At 60.0% G+C, this 23,094-nt stretch overlaps 3 protein-coding genes across 3 annotated transcripts; 2 read left to right on the forward strand and 1 right to left on the reverse strand.

The window, feature by feature from the left end:
* On the forward strand, window positions 1-10,331 carry SAMD4B (sterile alpha motif domain containing 4B). The gene is made up of 13 exons (XM_064738086.1): window positions 1-586; window positions 837-1,194; window positions 2,614-3,057; window positions 3,924-4,193; window positions 4,283-4,392; window positions 4,944-5,030; window positions 5,200-5,419; window positions 6,163-6,248; window positions 6,351-6,472; window positions 7,244-7,448; window positions 8,232-8,346; window positions 9,077-9,160; window positions 9,848-10,331. The coding sequence occupies exons 2-13, from the start codon at window positions 999-1,001 to the stop codon at window positions 9,874-9,876; spliced, it is 1,968 nt and encodes a 655-aa protein (XP_064594156.1). The 5' UTR covers window positions 1-586; window positions 837-998; the 3' UTR covers window positions 9,877-10,331.
* A 145-nt stretch (window positions 10,332-10,476) lies between these two features.
* Window positions 10,477-20,902, reverse strand: PAF1 (PAF1 homolog, Paf1/RNA polymerase II complex component). The gene is made up of 14 exons (XM_064738084.1): window positions 20,682-20,902; window positions 20,440-20,469; window positions 20,235-20,327; window positions 19,470-19,591; window positions 18,510-18,576; window positions 17,084-17,185; window positions 16,009-16,114; window positions 14,823-14,891; window positions 13,890-13,993; window positions 12,961-13,077; window positions 12,221-12,349; window positions 11,536-11,641; window positions 11,356-11,443; window positions 10,477-11,003 (listed from the first exon to the last, which is right to left on the reverse strand). The coding sequence occupies exons 1-14, from the start codon at window positions 20,729-20,731 to the stop codon at window positions 10,609-10,611; spliced, it is 1,578 nt and encodes a 525-aa protein (XP_064594154.1). The 5' UTR covers window positions 20,732-20,902; the 3' UTR covers window positions 10,477-10,608.
* MED29 (mediator complex subunit 29) lies at window positions 20,809-23,075 on the forward strand. Its single transcript, XM_064738085.1, is given in 4 exon segments — window positions 20,809-21,030; window positions 21,535-21,605; window positions 21,787-21,871; window positions 22,352-23,075. Coding segments are annotated over 4 exon segments (645 nt in total). The 3' UTR covers window positions 22,619-23,075.
* Window positions 23,076-23,094: the final 19 nt, after the last annotated feature.

Here is a 23,094-nt window from a genome sequence, read left to right on the forward strand (position 1 = left end):
GCGGCCCCGTGAGGGGACACCGGGGGGTCACTGTGGGGGGGCTGTAACGGGGCGATCGCTGTGGCTTGGAAGAGGGAGGCTGGTCCGTGTGGGAGCGCCCCCGGTAACCGGGAGGGATCCCGGTAACTGCGAGGGATCCCGGTCACTGTGAGGGATCCCGGTCACTGTGAGGGGTCCCGGTGACCAGTCCCAGTCATTGGGAGGGGTGACCATCAGAGTCCCGGTTTCTTTTGGGGGTCCCGGTGACCATCAGGGTCCCCGTCTCTTTTGGGGGTTCCGGTCACCAGGAGGGGTCTCCGGTCCGCTCTGGGGATGGGCCCTGGTACCGTTTGGGGGTCCCTAGTTCATTTTAGGGGTCCTTAGTTCATTTTGGGGATCCCTGGTGCCTCTTGGGGGTCCCCAGTTCCCCCGTGGGGGGTGGTTCCTGTTCCCCTGCTCCTGGGGGTTCTTTCCCCACTCGGGGGTCTCTGTGTGGATCCAACCCCCTCCCCTCTCTGTCTCTCTCTCCCCACAGGACCCTCCGGACCCTCGCTGCAGCGCCGGGGGGGTGGTCCCTGTTCCTTTTGGGAATATCCTGGGGGTCTCTGTGTGTATCTGATCCCTTCTCTGTTTCCCCACAGCACCCTCCGGACCCTCGCTGCAGCGCCGGGGGGTGGTCCCTGTTCCCCTGTTCCTGTGGGGAATATCCTGGGGGTCCCTGTGTGTATCTGACCCCTCCTCTCTCCCCACAGCACCCTCTGGACCCTCGCTGCAGCACCAGGGGGGTGGTCCCTGTTCCTTTTGGGAGTATCCTGGGGGTCTCTGTGTGGCTCTAACCCCCTCCTTTCTCCCCACAGGACCCTCCGGACCCTCGCTCCTGCCCGGGGGCCCCCTCGGCACCCCCTGCCCTCGCCCCCCATGCGCTGCCCGGCCCGGGGGGGCCCCCCCACCACCTGAGGAGGGGGGGGCAGGTCGGGCCCGCGCCCCCCGCGCCCCCAGGGCGGCCCCCGGCCCCAGCCATGATGTTCCGGGAGCAGGTGGGCATCGTGGCGGGCTGGTTCCGCGGCTGGAGCGAGTGCGAGCAGACGGTGGCGCTGCTGGCGCTGCTGAAGCGCGTGACGCGCACGCAGGCGCGCTTCCTGCAGCTGTGCCTCGAGCACTCGCTGGCCGACTGCGCCGACATCCACCTGCTCGAGGCCGAGGCCAACAGCGCCGGTGAGGGCATGGGGGCGCTGTCCTGGGGGGTTTGGGGGGGTTATGGGGGTCCTGGAGGGTTACAGAGGGGTTACAGGGGGGTTACACTGCGCCGACATCCACCTGCTCGAGGCCGAGGCCAACAGCGCCGGTGAGGGACCGGGGACGGGGTTTGGGGGGGTGACAGGGGGGTTATGGGGGTCCTGGGGGGGTCGTGGGGCGGTTATGGGGGTCCTGGGGGGGTTACAGGGGGTTACACTGTGCCGACATCCACCTGCTCGACGCCGAGGCCAACAGCGCCGGTGAGGGACTGGGGACGGGGTTTGGGGGGGTGACAGGGGGGTTATGGGGGTCCTGGGGCAGTTATGAGGGTCCTGGGGGGGTTACAGGGGGGTTACACTGCGCCGACATCCACCTGCTCGACGCCGAGGCCAACAGCGCCGGTGAGGGACCAGGGACACTGTCCTGGGGGGTTATGGAGGGGTTACAGGGGTCCTGGACGGGTTACGGGGGTCTCTGGGGGTCCTTGTGTGTGCCCAGGGGTGTCATGGGGGGCTTCAGCAGTTCCCAGCTTCTGTTTCTGCGTCCCCTGTCCCCAGCTGCCATCTCCTGGTGTCCCTGCTGACCCTGTCTGTCCCCTGTCTGTCTGTCTGTCCCAGCTGCCATCTCCCAGTGTCCCTGCTCACTCTGTCTGTCTGTCTGTCCCAGCTGCCATCTCCCGGTGTCCCTGCTCACTCTGTCTGTCTGTCTGTCCCAGCTGCCATCTCCCGGTGTCCCTGCTGACCTTGTCTGTCTGTCTGTCTGTCCCAGCTGCCATCTCCCGGTGTCCCTGCTCACTCTGTCTGTCTGTCTGTCTGTCCCAGCTGCCATCTCGCAGTGTCCCTGCTGACCCTGTCTGTCTGTCTGTCTGTCTGTCTGTCCCAGCTGCCATCTCCCAGTGTCCCTGCTCACTCTGTCTGTGTGTCTGTCTGTCCCAGCTGCCATCTCGCAGTGGCCCCAGGAGCCCGCCGAGGCCGGGGTCACCCTGCTGACCCTGTCTATCTGTCTGTCTGTCTGTCCCAGCTGCCATCTCCCGGTGTCCCTGCTCACTCTGTCTGTCTGTCTGTCCCAGCTGCCATCTCGCAGTGGCCCCAGGAGCCCGCCGAGGCCGCGGTCGCCCTGCTGACCCTGTCTGTCTGTCTGTCTGTCCCAGCTGCCATCTCGCAGTGTCCCTGCTGACCCTGTCTGTCTGTCTGTCTGTCCCAGCTGCCATCTCCTGCTGTCCCTGCTGACCCTGTCTGTCTGTCTGTCTGTCTGTCCCAGCTGCCATCTCGCAGTGGCCCCAGGAGCCCGCCGAGGCCGGGGTCGCCCTGCTGACCCTGTCTGTCTGTCTGTCTGTCTGTCCCAGCTGCCATCTCCCGGTGTCCCTGCTGACCCTGTCTGTCTGTCTGTCTGTCCCAGCTGCCATCTCGCAGTGGCCCCAGGAGCCCGCCGAGGCCGCGGTCGCGCTGCTCCTGGCGCACCTGCCGCTGCTGCAGCCCGGCAACGCGGCGGCCAAGGCCGAGTACATGAAGCGGCTGCAGAAGGTGCTGGCCGACGCCATCGAGAGCAACCGCTGCGTGGAGGAGTCGCGGCAGCTGCTCTCGTACGCGCTCATCCACCCCGCCACCACGGCCGACGACCGCAGCGCGCTCGCCCTGTGGCTGGGGCACCTGGAGGAGCGCCTGGCGCCGCCCGCGCCCCCCGCCCAGCGCCGGCCCCCGGCCCACGAGTGGCCCCCCGAGCCCCCCGAGGCCGGCGGAGGCGGCGGCTGGCCCGAGCAGCAGCAGCAGCAGCACGGCACGGGCACGGGGACGGGGACGGCGCCGCGGGAGAACGGGCACCCCGCATTCCAGGGGGGCGGAGGTAACGTGGGGGGAAAAATGGGGGAAAAATGGGGGAAAAGGGTACCCTCGCCTTCCAGGGGGGCAGAGGTAATGTGGGGGGAAAAATGGGGAAAAACAGGGAAAAAATGGGGGAAAAGGACACCCCGCCTTCCAGGGGGGAGGAGGTAATGTGGAAAAACAGGGAAAAAATGGGGGAAAAACGGTGGGAAAAGGGTACCTCGCCTTCCAGGGGGAGGAGGTAATGTGGGGAGAAATTTGGGGGGAAATTGGGGAGAAAAATGGGGGAAAAGGGTACCCTGCCTTCCGGGGGGAGGAGGTAACGTGGAGGGAAATTGGGTAAATAGTGCGGGGAAACAGGGAAAAAATGGGGAAAAATATGGGGGAAAAGGACACCCTGTGTTCCAGGGGGGCGGAGGTAACATGGGGGGGGGGGAATGGGGGGAAAAGGGGGAAAAATGGGAAGAGAAACTGAGTTAATTAGAGGGAAAATGGGGAGAAATCGGAGGAGAAACTGGGAGAATTGGAAAAATGTGGGAAACGGGAAAAAATAGGGAATAGGAAGTGTGAGAATGGGAGAAAAGGAAGGGGAAATGGGGGAAACTGGGAGAATGGGAAAACCGAGGGGTCCGAGGGGCTGGGCAGGGGTCCGAGGGGCTGGGCAGGGGTCCGTGGTGCCCCCTCCTCACCATTTTCCCCCGTTTCCCCAGCCCTGCCGTGCCAGCTGCACCCCAGCCCCCTGAAGCGCTCGCTGGCCCTGGGGCTTTGGGAGGGGTCTGGGGGCTTTGGGAAGGGTCTGGGGGCTTTGGGAGGGGTCTGGGGGCTTTGGGCAGGGGTCCGAGGGGCCGGGCAGGGGTCTGCACTCACCATTTCCCCCCGTTTCCCCAGCCCTGCCGTGCCAGCTGCACCCCAGCCCCCTGAAGCGCTCGCTGGCCCTGGTGCCCGGCAGCCCCCAGCCCGGCCCTGGCGGTGACTGGGCCGGTTCCGGGGGGGGTCCCGAGGAGCCCCCCAGCCCCGCGGGACCCCCCCAGCCCCGAGGGGCCCCCCAGGGCTTCGGGGAGCACGCGCCGCTGTCCCCCCAGAGCAGCGTGGCCTCGTCGGGCAGCGAGCACACCGAGGAGCGCAACTCCTTCCAGGAGGACGGCAGCGGCATGAAGGGTGCGTGGGGGGCTCGGGGGGCTCGGGGGGGGCTCGGGGGGGTCTGGGGCGGCCGTGACCCCCCCGGCGTGTCCCTGTGCCCTCCCCAGACGTCCCCTCGTGGCTGAAGAGCCTCAGGCTGCACAAGTACGCGGCGCTGTTCGCGCAGATGAGCTACGAGGAGATGATGACGCTGACGGAGCATCACCTCGAGTCCCAGGTGCGGGACTGGGAGGGACTGGGAGGGACTGGGAGGGACTGGGAGGGACTGGGAGGGACTGGGAGGGACTGGGGGCACAGAGAGGGGTCTGGTTTATACTGGGAGGGACTGGGAGGAACTGGGGGCACAGAGAGGGGTCTGGTTTGTACTGGGAGGGACTGGGGGCACAGAGAGGGGACATTGGAGTCCCAGGTGAGTGACTGGTTTATACTGGGAGGGACTGGGAGGGGACTGGGAGGAACTGGGGGCACAGAGAGGGGTCTGGTTTGTACTGGGAGGGACTGGGGGCGCAGAGAGGGGTCTGCTTTGTACTGGGAGGGACTGGAGGGGACTGAGAGGGGACATTGGAGTCCCAGGTGAGTGACTGGTTTATACTGGGAGGGACCGGGGGGCACTGGGAGGGGACACTGGGGTGGTTGGTGCATCCTCTGGGCACTGGGGGGCACTGGGGTGTCCCCAAAAGGAGGTGACACCCCCAGATGAGGTGACCCCCCCAAAGGAGGGCTGTGACCCCCCCAAAATGGCTGTGACCCCCCTGTTCCCCCCCCCAGAACGTCACCAAGGGCGCCCGGCACAAAATCGCCCTGAGCATCCAAAAACTGCGGGAGAGACAGAGCGTGCTCAGGGCCCTGGAGAAGGTACTGGGGAGACTGGGAGGGACTGGGAGGGACTGGGGGGGGGTAACCTGTGTCCCCACTGTCCCTGCTGTCCCCAGGGGCTCTGGGGGTGTCCCCAATGTCCCCCCATGTCCCTGATGTCCCCCCTGTGTCCCCAATGTGTCCCTGATGTCCCCCTGTGTCCCCCCAGGACATCCTGGAGGGGGGCAACCTGTGGACGGCGCTGCAGGAGCTCCAGCAGATGTTGGGGACCCCCATCAAGGCCTTCCGGCCCCCCCCGCCCCCGGGACCCCCCGACGGGGCTCCCCCCGAGCCCCCCAACCCCCCCCCGGCGGCCGAGGCCGAGCCCCCCGGGGCCGCCGTGCCCGACGGGGACATCCCGGGGCAGTTCACGCGGGTCATGGGCAAAGGTGGGTCTGGGGGCTGCCCTGGGGAGGGGTCTGTCCCACGGGGACATCCCGGGGCAGTTCACGCGGGTCATGGGCAAAGGTGGGTCTGGGGGCTGCCCTGGGGGGCTGGGGAGGGGTCTGTCCCACGGGGACATCCCGGGGCAGTTCACGCGGGTCATGGGCAAAGGTGGGTCTGGGGGCTTCCCAAAACGCCCCCTGGGAGAGAACAGGGCTTGGGGAGGGGTCTGGGGGTACCCTGACCCCACCTGGAGGGGTTCAGAGATTGGGGAGGGGTCCTCGGGGGATTTGGGGCTGTTCTGGGGGGGTTTGGGGCTTGAGAGGGGGTCTGGGGGGAGGATTTTGGGTGGATTTTGGGTTTTTAGGGTTTCCTGATCCCCCCTCAGTGTGCACGCAGCTCCTGGTGTTTTGGGGTGGGTTTTGGGTGGATTTTGGGGGTTTTTGGGGTTTTCCTGACCCCCCTCAGTGTGCACGCAGCTCCTGGTGTTTTGGGGTGGGTTTTGGGTGGGTTTTGGGTGGATTTTGGGGTTTTTTGCCTCCTGACCCCCCTCAGTGTGCACGCAGCTCCTGGTGTCGCGGGGTTGGTTTTGGGGTGGTTTTTGGGGTGGGTTTTGGGTGGATTTTGGGGGTTTTTGCCCCCTGACCCCCCCTCAGTGTGCACGCAGCTCCTGGTGTTTTGGGGTGGGTTTTGGGTGGGTTTTGGGTGGATTTTGGGGGTTTTTGGGTCTCTCCTGACCCCCCCTCAGTGTGCACGCAGCTCCTGGTGTCGCGCCCCGACGAGGAGAGCATCTCCAGTTACCTCCAGCTGCTCGAGAAGTGCCTGAGCCACGAGGTACCCTCAGGGGGCTGGGGAGGGGTCCCGGGGGTCTCTGTGCCCCCCCCGGGGGGCTCTGTGCCCCCCCCGGACCCCCCCTGACCCCCCCGGCCCCCCCAGGCGTTCACGGAGACGCAGAAGAAGCGGCTCCAGTCCTGGAAGCAGCAGGTGCTGAAGCTGCTCCGAGCCTTCCCCAAGAAGGGGCCCCTGGACGGCCCCCCCGGATACCGGCCCCCCAAAAGGTACCCGGGACCCCCCCCCAAAAACCCCCATTTCCATCCCAGCCTCCATTGCTGACTCGGGCAGGGTTTGGGACCCCCCCCCAAATGATCAATGATCAATTCATCCCCTCCCAGCCCCAATTTTGGGGGGTCTGACCCCCCCGCCATGGCTTTGGGACCCCCCCAAAATTATAAATTAGCCCCCCAGCCCAAATTTTGGGGGGTATGACCCCCCCCAGGGGTTGTGCACAGTCCCCACTCTGGAGGGGCTCAGGGGGTCGCCCACCCCCCCCAAAAATTGGGGAGATTTGGGGCAATTTGGGGGATTTTTCCTCTTCCCTCCAGGGGATTTTTACTCAGAGCCTGATTTGGGGAGGGGGGTGTCAAAGGGATCTCCCCCCACCCATAATTCCCAATTTGGGGGTGGTTAAAGGGGTCTCCCCCCCCTTTCCCAATTTTCTCTTTCTCTCCAATTTTGGGAGGGGTCTGTTCCCTGTTTGGGGGGGTGTTTGGGGATGTTTTTGGGGTTATTTTGGGGGTGTTTTGGGGGTCCCAGCCCCTCTAACCCCCCCATTTCCCCCCCTCCCCAGCTGGGTCTCTCCCCATAGCTAGCTCTGTGGGGGGGGGGGCTGTTCCCTGTTTTTGGGGGATTTTTGGGTGGGTTTTTTTGGGGGGATTTTGGGGTGATTTTGTGGGGTTTTGGGGGGGTGTTTGGGGATGTTTTTGGGGTTATTTTGGGGGTGTTTTGGGGGTCCCAGCCCCTCTAACCCCCCCATTTCCCCCCCTCCCCAGCTGGGCCTTTGGCTCCAACTCTCTCCCCATAGCTGGCTCTGTGGGGGGGGGGCGGCGGGGCGGGGGTCGCCCCTTTGCGCTGCCCCCCCGGGCCCTGCCCCCGCCCCCCGCCCGCCTGGGGCTGCTGGGACCCCCCGGGGGGGCCCCGGCCCCCAGACCCCCCCCCCTGGGAGCGCCCCCCGCCCTGGGCACGCAGGGACGGCAGGTGAGTCTGGGGGGGGGAAATGGGGGGGTTTGGGGGGAAATGGGGGGTTTGGGGGGCAAAATTGGGGGAGGAATAGGGGATTTTGGGGTGGATTTGCGGGGGTCTTTGGGAGGATTTTTGGGGAGGATTTGGGGGGATTTTGGGGTTGATTTGGGGAGATTTTCGGGGATATTTTGGGGTGGATTTTTGGGGGGGAATTGGGGAGGATTTTGGGGTGGATTTGGGTGGATTTTGGGGTTGATTTGGGGAGATTTTGGGGAGGAATTTTGGGGTGGATTTGGGAGATTTTGGGGTGGATTTTGGGGGGATTTTGGGGTGTATTTTGGGGAGGATTTGGGAGTAGTTTTGGGGAGGATATTGGGGTGGATTTTTGGGGGGGATTTGGAGGTATTTTGGGTGGATTTTGGGGTGTTTTGGGGAGGATTTTGGGGTGGATTTGGGGGGATTTTGGAGGGATTTTGGGAAGGATTTGGGAGAATTTTGGGGTGGATTTTGGGAGGATTTGGGGAGATTTTGGGGTGGATTTTGGGGGTGTTTTGGGGAGAATTTTGGGGTGGATTTTGGGCGGATTTCGGAGGGATTTTGGGGTGGGTGTTGGGGACAATTTGGGGGGATTTTGTGCTTATATCGGGGGCCACACCCGCCTGTCCCCACCTGTTTTTATTCTGGTTTGGGCTGTGGGGGGATCTCCCCCTCCCCCCGAGGACATTTTGGGGGGGGGGGCTCCCCCCGCGCTGGGGGTGCCGCCCCCCCCGTGACCCCCCCATTTCCCCCCCCCCCCAGAGCCTCTGGTTCGGGGCCGGGGGGGGCGCGGGGGGGTCCCCCGGGAGCCGCGGGGCCGTGCAGAGAACGCACTCGCTGCCGGTGCACAGCTCGGCGCTGCTCGCCTTCCCCCAGGGTACAAATGGGGCTGGGGGCTGAAAACGGGGGGTCTGGAATGGGGGGGTAACCATAAACGAGGAGGGGTCAGCACAGAGAACGCACTCGCTGCCGGTGCACAGCTCGGCGCTGCTCGCCTTCCCCCAGGGTACGAACGGGGCTGGGGCGCAAAATGGGGCTGGGGGCTGAAAACGGGGGGTCTGGAATGGGGGGTAACCATAAATGGGGAGGGGTCAGCACAGCACAGAGAACGCACTCGCTGCCGGTGCACAGCTCGGCGCTGCTCGCCTTCCCCAGGGTACAAATGGGCTGGGGGCGCAAAATGGGGCTGGGGCTGAAACGGGCTGGGGCTGAAAACGGGGGTCTGGAATGTAAATGGGGAGGGGTCAGCACAGAGAACGCACTCGCTGCCGGTGCACAGCTCGGCGCTGCTCGCCTTCCCCCAGGGTACGAACGGGGCTGGGGGCGTGAAATGGGGCTGGGGGACCCCAAAATATGGGGAGAGGGGCTCTGAAAATGGGGGGGTAACCATAAATGGGGAGGGGTCAGCGCAATGGGGGCTCTGAAAATGGGAGGTACCCGGAAATGGGGAGGGGACACAAAAATGGGGAGAGGGACCCCAAAATGAGGAGAAAAACCCCAAAATGCAGGGGCTGGGAGGGGCTCACGATGCTCGGGGGGTTTTTGGGGTGGGGGATTTTATTGTTGGGGCCCCCTGACCCATTTTTTGTGTGTCCCCCCCCCCTCAGAGTGTCCCCCCCCCGGGACTGACCTGGAGATCAACCCCACGCTGGAGTCGCTGTGTCTGAGCATGACCGAGCACGCCCTGGGCGGTACCGTGGGGACAATGGGGGGACAATGGGGACATTGGGGGGTACAGGGACACCAGGGGGACACTGGGGACATGGGGACAATCACTGTGTGTGAGCATGACACTGAGACGCCCTGGGCGGTACCGTGGGGACAGTGGGGGGACACTGGGGACACTGAGGGGTACAGGGACACCAGGGGGACACTGGGGACATTGTGGGGACACTGGGGACATGGGGACAATCACTGTGTCTGAGCATGACCGAGCACACCCTGGGCGGTACAGTGGGGACAATGGGGGGACATTGGGGACATGAGGGGACATTGGGGACACAGGGGGACACTAAGGGGACATTGGGGTACAGGGACCAGGGGGACATGGGGACATAGGGGTGACAGGGACATGGGGGGACAATGGGGACACTGAGGCGACATTGGGGACATTGGGGTGACGGGACATTGGGGTGACAATGGGGACATTGGGGACACTGAGGGGACATTGGGGACGATGGGGGGGCATTGGGGACATTGAGGGGACAGTGGGGACATTGGGGGGACACGGACACCAAGGGAGGCATGGGAGGGACACTGGGGGGGGGACATTTGGGGACACGGGGGGGGTGGGGGACACGAATTGGGGCTGGGGGGGCACAGAGGGACCCCCGGGGGTTTTGGGGACCCCCCCCGACCCCCTGTTTTTCCCCCCCCAGACGGCACAGACAAAACCTCCACCATCTGATGGCGCCGCCGCCCCCTCCCCAAATGGGGGGGCACCTCCTGACCCCCCCCTCCCCCCCCAACCCCCCCTAAAAACACCGGGGGGGGGAGGGGCAGCCCCCCCTCCCCTCCCCCACCGCCCCCGGGGGGTTTGGGGGGGTTCCCGGTGAGGGGGGGGAGGGGCCATGACACTACAGGGGGGGCTTTGTTTGGGGAGGGGTCGCGGGGGGGGCGGGGTCGCGTTTCCTCCGTTTTTGAAAATCCCAGGATTTGGGGGATTTGCGGATTTTATTTCCTCTTTTCTCGTTTTTGGGGTTTTTTTCTTTTTTTTTTTTTGGTTTTTTTTTGGCTCTTTATTGTTATTATATTATTATTAATTAATTATTTCTGTCTTGGCCCCTCCGAGGGGAGGGGGAGGGGGGGGACACGACCCCCGCCCCAAATTTAGGTACAACACCGCCCCTCCCCCCACGCCGGGCCCCCCCCTCGGTACCGCCCCTCCCCCACCCCCGCCCCCCCCCCTTTGTAGCGCCGCGGCCCCAAAATAGAGACAAAAATCGTTATTTTAGATACATTTTATTATGAATCCTTTTGTTATGATATGGCTGGTAACCATTGACCTTATTAAACACAAAAACCGCACAAAAACCGCCCCGAGCCGCCGCTTTTCTGCCCCAAAACGGGGCCGGGGGGGAAACTGGGGAGGGGGGATTTTGGGGGGTGGGATTTGGGGGGGGGGGGGGTCACCCCCTCCTCACTCGCTGGAGGACTCGGAGCCTTCGCTGCCGCTTTCCTCCTCCTCCTCCTCCTCCTCTTCCTCCTCCTCCTCCTCCTCGCTGCCGCTGCCCTGGGGGCTGCGGGGCGCCGGTCCCCCCCCCTCGCTGCCTTCCTCCTCCTCCTCCTCTTCTTCCTCCTCCTCCTCCTCGTCCTCGTCGTTGTCGCTGCCGAAAATCTCCTCCTGGTCCCGCGCGGCCCGCGCGGCGTCGCTGCCCCCCCGGCGCCCCCCCCGGCCGCCTTCGGCCTCCTCCTCCTCCTCCTCCTCATCCTCGCTGCGGGCGGAGCCGCCCCCGCGCTCCGAGCCCGAGCCGGAGCCTTCGGCCTCCTCCTCCTCCTCCTCCTCGCTCTCGCTGCCCTTGTCCCGCTCCTCGTCTGCCCAGGGGGAAAGGGGGGACATCAGTGGGCTGAGACCCCTCCCCAAAGTGGGGGGGAAATGGGGCTGGGGGACTGGGGAGGGAATGGGGAAATTGGGTGGGAAATGGGGGAATTTGGGGAGGGGGATTTGGGTGGAAGTGGGCAGATCTGTGGACAGGAATTTGGGAGGAGGGGAATTTGGGGAGGGGGATTTGAGTGGGAAAAGGGAGGAAAATTTGGGGAAGGAGATTTGGAGATTTTGGGTGGAAAAGGGGTGGATTTGGGGAGAGGGGGATTTGGGGAGAGGGGGATTTGGGGAGAGGGAAATTTGGGGAGGGGGAAATTTGGGGAGGGGGACTGGGGCCCGAACCCGATCCCGGCGTTTCCTTCTCGGCCTCCATCTCCTCCTCCTCCTCCTCCTCGGGCTCGTGGTTCTCCAGCTGCGCCCGCCGGGCCTCCTGCGGGGGGGCTGGGGGCTCAGGGGGGTCCTGGGGGGGTCGGGACCCCTCCCCAAATCCCCAAACCCCCCCAGACGCCCCCAGACCCCCACCTGCGCCTCGAGCTCCTTCTCGTTCATGTCCCGGTGCTTCACCACCAGCACCGCGTTGGTGCCCGACTGCACCCCGGCGCGCGCCCGGCGCTTGCTCAGACGCACCCTGCGGGAAACGGGGGGCAGGGGGCACCCCAAAATCACCAGGGACCCCCCCAGAACCACCCTGCGGGCAAACGGGGGGCAGGGGCACCCCAAAATCACCAGGGACCCCCCAAAACCACCCTGCGGGCAAACGGGGGGCAGGGGGCACCCCAAAATCACCAGGGACCCCCCAAAATCACCAGGGACCCCCCAGAACCACCCTGCGGGCAAACGGGGGGCAGGGGGCACCCCAGGGGACTCCAAAATCCCGAGGGACACCCCTGAACCCCCAGGGACCCCCAGGATACCCCGAGACCCCTCTGAACGCCCAACCAGGGCCCCCCAATCCCCTCCCAGTCCCCCCCAGTCCCTCCCAGTTTATCCCAGTTTATCCCAGTGCCCCCCATTTTATCCCATTCCCAGTTTATCCCAGTTTATCCCAGTTTATCCCAGTGTCCCCCAGTCCCTCCCAGTTTATCCCAGTATATCCCAGTTTATCCCAGTGCCCCCCATTTTATCCCATTCCCAGTATATCCCAGTATATCCCAGTGTCCCCCAGTCCCTCCCAGTCCATCCCAGTCTATCCCAGCTGTGTCCCCACCGCGTCTCCAGCTCGTTGTAGTAGACGCCGTCGCCCTCGCGGAAGATGAAGAAGTAATTCTCCTCGTAGCCCTTGCTGGCCTTGTTCTTCACGTTCCAGTTGTACTCGCGCGCGATCTTGTAGTCGTACCTGGGCAGGGGGCGCGGGCGGGGGTCGGCAGGGGCCTGGGACCCCCAAAAATCCCCAAAATCCCGGGGTTCTGCCCCAAAAATACCCAAATCCCAGGGTTCTACCCCAAAAATCCCCAAAATCCCGGGGGTTCTGCCCCAAAATCCCGGGGTTCTGCCCCAAAACCTCCCTGACTTTTGGGAGCTTTGGGTTCATTCATTGCAGGGATTGTTTTATGGTTGCCTTTAAGTTCTGGGAACCCCTCCTCAGTTTTTGGGACCCTTCCCCAGTTTTTGGGACCCCTCCTCATTTTCAGGGTGCCCTGCCGATTCTGGGTGCCCTGCCCGGTTTTCGGGACCCCTCCCCGGCTTTTGGACCCTCCCCATTTGCGGGACCCCTCCTCATTTTCAGGGTGCCCTGCCTGGTTTTTGGGGACCCTTCTCTGTTTTTGGGGTGCCCTACATGTTTTGGGGACCCTTCCCCGGGTTTCGGGACCCCTCCCCATTTTCGGGGTGCCCTGCCCGGTTTTTGGGACCCCTCCCCATTTTCGGGACCCCTCCCCATTTTCGGGGTGCCCTGCCCGGTTTTTGGGACCCCTCCCCATTTTCGGGACCCCTCCCCATTTTCCCTACACGTCCTCGGGCGCGTAATCCACGTCCTCCTCCTGGTCCCGCTTGCGCTTCCTCAGCGTCTCCTCCACGGGCAGGAAATAGGCCACGAACTGGTTCCCTTCCTCGTCCATCATCCCCCTGAAATCACCCCAAAAACAGCCCAAAATTACCCCAAAAACACCTCAAAATCAGGCCACGAACTGGTTCCCTTCCTCGTCCATCATCCCCCTGAAATCACCCCAAAAACAGCCCAAAATTACCCCAAAAACACCTCAAAATCAGGCCACGAACTGGTTCCCTTCCTCGTCCATCATCCCCCTGAAACCGGCACAAAACAGCCCAAAATTACCCCAAAACCACCCCAAAACCACCTCAAAATCAGGCCACGAACTGGTTCCCTTCCTTGTCTATCATCCCCCTGAAACCGGCACAAAAACACCCCAAAATTACCCCAAAAACACCCCAAAATCATCCACAAAATCACCCCCAAAAACACCCCAAAATCGGCTCAAAATTACCCCAAAATCAGCACAAAATTATCCCCAAAACCAGCCCAAAATCAGGCCACAAACTGGTTCCCTTCCTCGTCCATCATCCCCTTGGATATGGGGGAAAAACACCCCAAAATCAGCTCAAAATTACCCAAAAATCGGCACAAAATTACACCAAAAATTACCCCAAAACCACCCCAAAACCAGCCCCAAAACCAGCTCAAAATTACCCAAAAATCATCCACAAAATCAGCCCCAGAAACATCCCCAAAATCAGCAAAAAACACCCCAAAATCAGCCCAGATTGGGGGATTTGATCTGGGACATCATCTCCAGGATTTGGGGGATCTGGGTGGATTTTTGGGGTGATTTTGGGGTGAATTTGGGGCATTTTGGGACCTGATCATGGCCTGGGACATCATCTCCAGATTTTGGGGTGAATTTGGGGCATTTTGGGACCTGATCATGGCCTGGGACATCATCTCCAGCGCTGCCGCCCCTGACGTGTCCTTGGGCGCGGGGTCCGAGTCGAAAATCACTTGGGCACAGGGGTTGATCCACATCTGGGGGGAAAAACGGCGAAAATGGGAAAAACGGGAAAAAATGGGGAAAAAACAAACAAAAAATGGGGGAAAATGGGAAAAGCGGGGGGAAATGGGGAAAATCAGAAATAATGAAGGAAAACGGGGAAAAAAGTGGGGGGAAATGGGGATAAGATAGGGAAAAATGGGGGAAAAAGAGGAGAAAATGGGGAAAAAACCGGGGAAAATGGAAAAAAAACGGGAAAAAGAAGGAAAAAAATGGGGAAAAACAGGGAAAAAATTGGGGAAAATAAGGGAAATGGGGAAAAATCGGGGAAAACCCAGAAAAATGGAGAAAATGAGGAAAAATCAAGAAAAATGGAGGAAAACCAGGAAAAACCCAAGGAAAATGGGGAAAAAACAGGAAAAAAAAAAGAAAAATGGGGGGAAATGGGAAAAATAAAGAAATCTAAGAAAAACCAGAAAAATGGGGAAAAATGGGGGGTTGGGAGGAGGAGGAAGGGAATAGAGGAGTGGGGGAAAATGGGGCGTGGGAAACGGGGATTTGGGGAGGAAAAATTGGATTTTGGGGGGGAATATTGAATTTTGTGTGGGAATATTGAATTTTGTGTGGGAATACTGAATTTTGGGGCAGGAATTCTGAATTTTGGGGCAGGAATACTGAATTTTGGGGCAGGAATTCTGAATTTTGTGTGGGAATATTGAATTTTGGGGCAGGAATTCTGAATTTTGGGGCAGGAATTCTGAATTTTGGGGCAGGAATTCTGAATTTTGGGGCAGGAATTCTGAATTTTGGGGCAGGAATTCGGGGCTCGGGGCTGGCAAAGGGGCTGGGGCGCCCCCAACCCACCTTGAAGTCGGGGAACACGGGCATCACCTCCAGGGGCGTCACCCGGGGCTTGCTGTAGTGCTGGGTGATCTGCACGGGGCGAGGCCGCGGTGACCCCAAACACAGCCCAGGGTGAGCCCCAAACACAGCCCAGGGACCCCCGAAACACAGCCCAGGGACCCCCAAACACAGCCCAGGGACCCCCAAAACACAGCCCAGGGACCCCCAAAACACAGCCCAGGGACCCCCAAAACACGGCCCAGGGACCCCCAAAACACAGCCCAGGGACCCCCAAAACACAGCCCAGGGACCCCCAAAAAACACAGCCCAGGGACACCCACCCAAACACAGCCCAGGTGAGCCCCAAAACACAGCCCAGGGACCCCAAAACACAGCCCAGGGACCCCGAAACACAGCCCAGGGTGAGCCCCAAAACACAGCCCAGGGACCCCCAAACACAGCCCAGGGACCCCCAAAACCCTCCCCAAAAAACCCCAAAAACCCTCCCCAAAAAACCCCAAAACCCTCCCCAAAAAACCCCAAAAGCCCTCCCCAAAAATCCCAAAAACCCTCCCCAAAAACCCTCCCCAAAAAACCCCAAAACCATCTGCAACTTGTCCCAAAATCCTCCCCAAATTCACCCCAAAATCCTACCAAAAAACCCCAAAACCCTCCCTAAAAGCCCCCCAAAACCATCTGCAAACCGTCCCAAAACCCTCCCCAAAAATCCCCAAAATTCTCCCCAAACCCACCTGATAAAACCTCCCAAATCATTCCTTCAAAATCCCCCCCAAGACCACCCAAAAAAAAAAACCAAAACCCTCCCCAAAATCGCTCCCAAAACCACCTGAATCCCTCCCCAAAAAATCCGTAAAATCACCCCCAAAATCCTCCCCAAAACCACCTGAAAGAAACCCAAAATTACCCCCCCAGGAACACCTGAGTCCGTCCCCAAAAATCGCCTGAAATCACCCCCAAAACCACCCCTAAAATTCCCCCAAATCTCCCCAAAATGCCCCAAAGTGCCCCAAATCCCCAAATCATCCCACAGAATGCGCCAAAACGCCCAAAGTGCCCCAAATCCCAAATCTCCCCAAAATGCCCAAATCGCCCAAAGTGCCCAAATCCCCAAATCTCCCCAAAGTGCCCCAAATCCCCAAATCTCCCCAAAATGCCCAAATCTCCCCAAAGTGCCCCAAATCCCCACCGGTTTCTGGGCGTCCTCGAAGGTTTTCTCGATGGCGGCGATCTGGCTGTCCCTGTCCTTGTAGATCTCCTCCTCTGTGAACTGCTGCTTCACCGAGACTCCGATCCTGACAGAGGGCCCAAAATCACCCAAAATCACCCCAAAAACAGCCCCGAAATATCCCCAAAATCACCCCAAAAACATCCCCGAAATATCCCCAAAATCACCCCAAAAACATCCCCGAAATATCCCCAAAACATCCGCAAAATATCCTCAAAATTATCCCAGAAACATCCTCAAAATCATCCCCAAAATATCCCCAAAAAAATCCCCAAAATCACCCCAAAATCACCCCAAAAACATCACAAAAAATATCCCCAAATCATCCCAAAAATATCCCCAAAATCACCTCAAATCACCCCAAAAATATCCCCAAATCACCCCAAAATTATCCCCAAAATATCCCCAAAATCACCCCAAAAATCCCAAAACATCCGCAAATATCCTCAAATCACCCCAAAACATCCCCGAAAATATCCAATCACCTAAAACATCCCAAAATCACCCCAAAACAGCCTCAAAAACAGCCCCAAAATCACTCCAAAATATCCCCCAAAATTACCCCAAAAACGTCTCCAAAACCACCCCAAAGCACAGCCCTGCACTACCCCAAAATCACTCCCAAAATTACCCAAACTAAACCCCAAAAATCCCCCAAAATCACCCTGATTCACCCCAAAACACTCCCCAAAATTACCCAGAACTAACCCCAAAATCCCCCAAAAATCCCCCAAAATTTCCCCCCAAAAACCCTGTAATTTCCTGAAACTCCCCCGAAATTTCTCCCAAAAACTCTGAAACCCCCTAAAAACTGCAAAACTGCCCCAAAAACCCCGAAACTCCCCCCAAAAAACCCCACAATCTCCCCAGACAACCCTGAAATTTTCCCCCACAAATTATAAAACTCCCCATAAAAACTCCCCCAAAAACGCCGCGATTTCCCCAAAAAAACCCTGAAATTTTCCCCAAAACCCCCGAAATCTCCCCAGAGCCCCAAAAGGGCCGGAATTTGCCCCAAAGCCCCCGAGGCACTGACTTGACCTCGGGTTTCTCGTTGCTGACGCCGTAGCGGTTGAACTCGGTGCTGATGTACTCGGTCTTGCGCATCCAGGGCACCACCTTGGCGTGCTGCTGCGACCTGCGAGGGCCCAAAACCGCCCGGAATCAGCCCAAAACAGGGCCAAAACCAACCCAGAAACAGCTCAGAGTCTGCCCAGAGTCTGCCCAAAATTACACCAAAATCACCCGGAACTGACCCAAAACGGGGCCGAAACCAGCCCAGAATCAGCCCAAAACAGACCGAAACCAACTCAGAATCAGCTCAGAGTCTGCCAGAGTCTGCCCAAAATACACCAAAATCACCCCGGGAATTGACCCAAAACGGGACCCAAACCAACCCAGAAACGGCTCAGAGTCTGCCAGAATTACACCAAAACCACCGGAATCAGCCAAAACGGACCAAAATCACCCGGAATCAGCCCAAAACGGGACCGAAACCAGCCCAGAATCAGCTCAGAGTCTGCCCAAAATTACACCAAAATCACCCGGAACTGACCCAAAACGGGACCGAAACCAACCCAGAATCAGCCCAGAGTCTGCCCAGAATCTGCCCAGAATCTGCCCAAAATTACACCAAAACCACCCGGAATCGACCCAAAACGGGACCGAAACCAACCCAGAATCAGCTCAGAGTCTGCCCAGAGTCAGCCCAAAATTACACCAAAATCACCCGGAATCGACCCAAAACGGGACCGAAACCAACCCAGAATCTGCCCAGAATCTGCCCAGAATCTGCCCAAAACCACACCAAAACCAACCCAGAATCTGCCAGAGTCAGAACAAAATTACACCAAAATCAACCCAGAATCAGCCCAAAACTAGCACAGAATCAACTCAAAATCACACCAGAATCAGCCAAAATTACACCAAAATCACCCAGAATCAACCCAAAACCGGACCGAAACTAACCCAGAATCTGCCCAGAATCTGCCCAAAATTACCCCAAAACTAACCCAGAATCTGCCCAGAATTACACCAAAATCAACCCAGAATCAGACCAAAACTAGCACAGAATCAACCCAAAATCACACCAGAATCAGCCCAAAATTGCATCAAAATCAACCCAAAATTAGCACAGAATCAGCCTGAAATGACACCAAAATCAACACAAAATCAACCCAAAACCGCTCCCAAAATCAGCCCAGAATCAACCCAAAAATCATCCCCAAAAGCACCCAGAATCACCCAAAATTAGCCAGAACTGCCCCAAAATTCACCCCCAAAATCACCCAGAACCAACTCAAAATCACCCCCAAAATTACACCAAATCACCCCAAAATCACCCAGAATCACCCAAAATCAACCCAGAACTGCCCCAAAAATCACCCCCAAAATTGCCCCAAAATCGCCCCAAATGGCCCCAAAACCGTTTGTGATTTGGGCGGATTTGGGTCTGGGGTCACCTCTTGGAGCTGGTGGGCGCCTGGATCTCCTCCTCCAGCAGCTTCTCATCGGCAGGGTCCAGGAGCACTGGGGAAAATGGGGCAAAAAACCCCAAAATTGGGTCAGACAAGGTTGGGGTCAGCTGGGGAAACGGGGCAAAAAAACCAAAATTGGGTCAGAGCAAGGGATTGGGGTCAGTCTGTGGGGTTTGGGGTCAGCTCTGGGGGAACGGGGCAAAAAACCCCAAAATTGGGTCAGAGCAAGGGATTGGGGTCAGTCTGTGGGGTTTGGGGTCAGCTCTGGGAAATGGGGCAAAAAACCCCAAAATTGGGTCAGACTGTGGGAAACCACCCCAAAATGGGGTCAGCACTGCAGGGTTTGGGGTCAGCACTGGGAAACGGGGCAAAAAACCCCAAAATTGGGTCAGACTGTGGGGTTTGAGGGAAATCACCCCAAAATTGGGTCAGTCCAAAGGGATTTGGGTCAGCACTGGGGCTGTTTTTGGGTGATTTTAGGATGATTTTGGGGGTGATTTTGGGGTGATTTTGGGGGTGATTTGGGGTGTTTTCGGGGTGATTTTCGGGCGATTTTGGAGATGATTTTGGGTGAATTTCGGGCGTTTTGGGTTGGTGATTTTGGGGGGTTTTGGGGCCATTTGAAGGAGTTTTGGGTGGATTTTGAGCAGTATTTGGGCAGTTTTTGGGTGATTTTGGGGCGGTTTTGGGGCAGTTTTTGGGGCAGTTTTTGGGTGATTTTGGGGCAGTTTTGGGGCCGTTTTTGGGTGATTTTGGGGCGGTTTTGGGGCAGTTTTTGAGGCAGTTTTTGGGTGATTTTGTGGCGGTTTTGGGGCAGTATTTCAGGGCAGTTTTTGGGTGATTTTGGGGCAGTTTTTGAGGCAGTTTTTGGGTGATTTTGGGGCAGTTTTTGGGTGGTTTTGGGGCAGTTTTGGGGCAGTTTTGGGGCCGTTTCAGGACCCTTACCTCCAGGATCAATCCTGTACGTGTCAGGGTTGATGAGGTCGATGGTGACCCCCAGGTCAGGCTCTGTCAGCAAATCGTGCTTGTGCTGCTTCTCCAGGGACGTGGCCTTGTACTGCACGAACCTGGGGGCAGACCCCAAAATCGGCCCCAAAACCCACCAAAATCAGCCCCAAAATCAGCCCCAAAACCCCCAAAATCAGCCCAAATCAGCCCAAATCCCACTGAAATCAGCCCAAACCCACCAAAATCAGCCCAAAACCACCAAATCGGCCCAAATCACCCCAAATCCCACACAAATCAGCCCAAAATCCACCAAAATCAGCCAAAATCAGCCCAAAACCCACCAAAATCAGCCCCAAAATCCACCAAAATCAGCCCCAAAATCCACTAAAATCAGCCCCAAAATCAGCCCCAAATCCCACTGAAAAAAGCCCCAAAACCCACCAAAATCAGCCCCAAAATCCAACAAAATCAGCCCCAAAATCAGCCCCAAATCCCACTGAAACCAGCCCCAAGACCGACCAAAATCAGCCCCAAGACCGACCAAAATCAGTCCCAAATCCCACAGAAATCAGCCCCAAAATCAGCCCCAAACTCCCCTCAGGATCCCCCCAAGACCCTCAGGAAGCCCCCAGGATCCCCCAGAACCCTCCAGGACCCTCAAGACCCCCCAGACCCTCCCAAACCCCCCAGGGCCCCCAAACGCCCCCAGGACCCCCCAAACGCCCCCAGGGCCCCCCAAACGCCCCCAGGGCCCCCCGATACCGGCTCTGGTCGAAGGGGTACGTGATGAACTTGGGGTCGAACGGGATGTCCGGGAGGCTGTTGCAGAACTTGACCCGGCAAACGACCCCGGACCTGGGGGGGGGAACCGGGGGCGGCTCAGGGGGTCCCGAACGGGCCCCGGGGCCCCAAAACCGCCCGAATTCACCCCAAAACCGCCCGGGACCCCTCCCCGCCCCCCGCTCACCTCTCGGGGAGGGTCCGGTGCGAGCTCGGCCTGCGGGGAGGGGGGACGCGTCATGACGTCACGGGGGACCCCCGAACGCCTCCGTGACGTCACGGGGCACCCCGTTATGTACCCCACACAAACACCGCGGGGTGACGTAACGGGGAAATCCCGCCCCACCCCCACCCCGCCGCCACCGAGGGCGCCCCCCGGCTGCGCGTGACGCGATGTGACGTCACGGCGGTGACGTCATGGCCCGTTACCGGTGGCCCGGCTCATCGCGCTGCGCCTGCGTCTGGATGGTGGGCGCCATCTTGGCCCGCTACTTCGGTCCTGCGCGGCGCCCCTCGATATCGTCACATCCGCCGCGCGCCGGAAGCGGCGGAGAATATGGCGGCGCCGCCGCCGCCTCCGGCCGGGCCGGGCCCGGGGCCGCCCTCAGCGCCCGCGGGGCCCGGAGCGGCGGCGGGGCCCGGAGCGGGGCCGGGACCGACCCCGGGGGCCGCGCAGGGCCCCGCGCTGCCCGCGCAGGCCGCGACCGCGCAGGCGCAGGACTTCGATCCCGTGCAGCGCTTCCGGCTGCTGCTGCCGCAGCTGAAGGAGAGCCTGCAGGTGGGCGGGGCTTGCCGCTGGGATCGGGTGTGGTTTGGCGCCGGGAATGGGCGGGGTTTGCCGCCGGGGATGGGCGTGGATTGCCGCCGGGATTGGGCCGGGTTTGCCGCCGGGAATGGGCGGGGTTTGCCGGCCATATTGGGCGGGGTTTTGCCGCCGGCAATGGGCGGGGTTTGCCGCCGGGAATGGGCGTGGATTGCTGCCGGGAATGGGCGGGGCTTGGCGGCGGAATGGGTGTGGTTTGCCGCCGGGAATGGGCGGGATTTGCCGCCGCTAAGGGGCGTGGTTTTCCTGAAGGGGCGTGTCTCTCCTGGGGGGTCCCCCGGAATTTTAGGGGTCCCTGGGGGGCTCCGTGGGCCTCCCTGTCCCCCCCTCCCCATTTTCCCTCCTGGTCATTTCCCACTGGGGTTGGGGGTGCTGGGGGGGCTGTGGCTCCACCCCCGTGACCCCTGTGACCCCTCGGTGACCCCTCGGTGACCCCCCCGTGACCCCCCCGTCCCGCAGACCCTGATGAAGGTGGCGGCGCAGAACCTGGTGCAGAACTCACGACAGGCATGAATCTGATGCAACGGGCAGTTGAGTGACCCCCAGTTTTGATACCAATAGTCACCCAGCCCCATTCCATGTCCCTCCATCCCAGTACCCCCCAGTCCCTCCAGTATAACCCAGTGCCCCCAGTGCCCCCGCCCATTCCATGCTCACCCCAGTATACCTGCCCCAGTGCCCGCCATCCCATGTCATTCCCAGTCCCCGCAGGAAGAGCGCTGACGGGGCCCTGCAGCGCTTCGACAAGAGCCTGGAGGAGTTCTACGCCCTGTGCGACCAGCTGGAGCTGTGCTTGGTGAGAGAAACCCCAAAATCCCCAAAATCACCCCAAAAATATCCCCAAAATCCCACAAAACCCCTGTGCGACCAGCTGGAGCTGTGCTTGGTGAGAGAAACCTAAAATCCCAAATTCACCCCAAAAATATCCCCAAAATCCCACAAAATCCCTGTGCGACCAGCTGGAGCTCTGCTTGGTGAGAAATGACCCAAAACCACCCCAAAAATGTCCCCAAACCGTCTGTGCGACCAGCTGGAACTGTGCTTGGTGAGACCCCAAAAATCGCCCCAGAAATCACCCCAAAATCCCTGATTTCACCCCAATTTCACCCCAATTTCTGTCTGTTTTCAGCGTCTGGCCCACGAGTGCCTGGCGCAGAGCTTCGACAGCGCCAAGCACGCCCCAAACCCCCATATACACCCCATAAACCCCCCAAAATCCCTGATTTCACCCCAAAATTCTCATTTTTCACCCCGTTTTTACATTTCTCACAAACAGCGTCTGGCCCACGAGTGCCTGGCGCAGAGCTTCGACAGCGCCAAGCACGCCCCCGCGCTGGTGCCGGCGGCGCCCAAGGCCGAGGGGGGGTCCCTGGGGGGCTCCCTGGGGGTCCCGGGGGTCCCGGGGGGCGCCGAGAGCCTCCCGTACACGCAGTACCTGCCCCTGATCAAGGCGCAGATCGCGGGCGCCAAGGACATCCACAACGCGCTGCTCGAGGGCACCAACAAAATAACGGGGAGGCTGCCCCCTCCTGGGGGGCCCTGACCCAAATTTGGGGGGTCCTGACCCCATTTTGGGGGGATTTGGGGCAGTTTGGGGGGTCCTGGTTGGGGTTTGGGGGTCCCAGGGACATCGACAACGCGCTGCTCGAGGGCACCAACAAAATAACGGGGAGATTGTCCCCTCCGGGGGGGCCGTGACCCAAATTTGGGGGGTCCTGATGGGATTTTGGGGGGTTTGGGGGTATCCTTACTCGATTTTGGGGGGATTTGGGGCAGTTTGGGGGGTCCTGGTGGGGTTTGGGGGGCTGAGACCCTCAGGACACCCCCAGAGCGAGGGGATTGAGGCAGGGGCTGGGCTGGTTTGGGGTGATTTTGGGCTGGTTTTGAGGGATTTTGGGTGGTTTTGGGGCAGTTTTTGGGGGTTTGGGACCCCAAATCCCGGGTTGAGGAGTTTTGGGGTAAAACGTTGGATTTTTGTTAAATAAACCCGAGTTTTGTGACACCGGCTCTTTGGCTTTT

Source organism: Zonotrichia leucophrys, unplaced genomic scaffold (genome assembly GCF_028769735.1).
Source record: "Zonotrichia leucophrys gambelii isolate GWCS_2022_RI unplaced genomic scaffold, RI_Zleu_2.0 Scaffold_167_103024, whole genome shotgun sequence".
NCBI lineage: Eukaryota > Metazoa > Chordata > Aves > Passeriformes > Passerellidae > Zonotrichia > Zonotrichia leucophrys.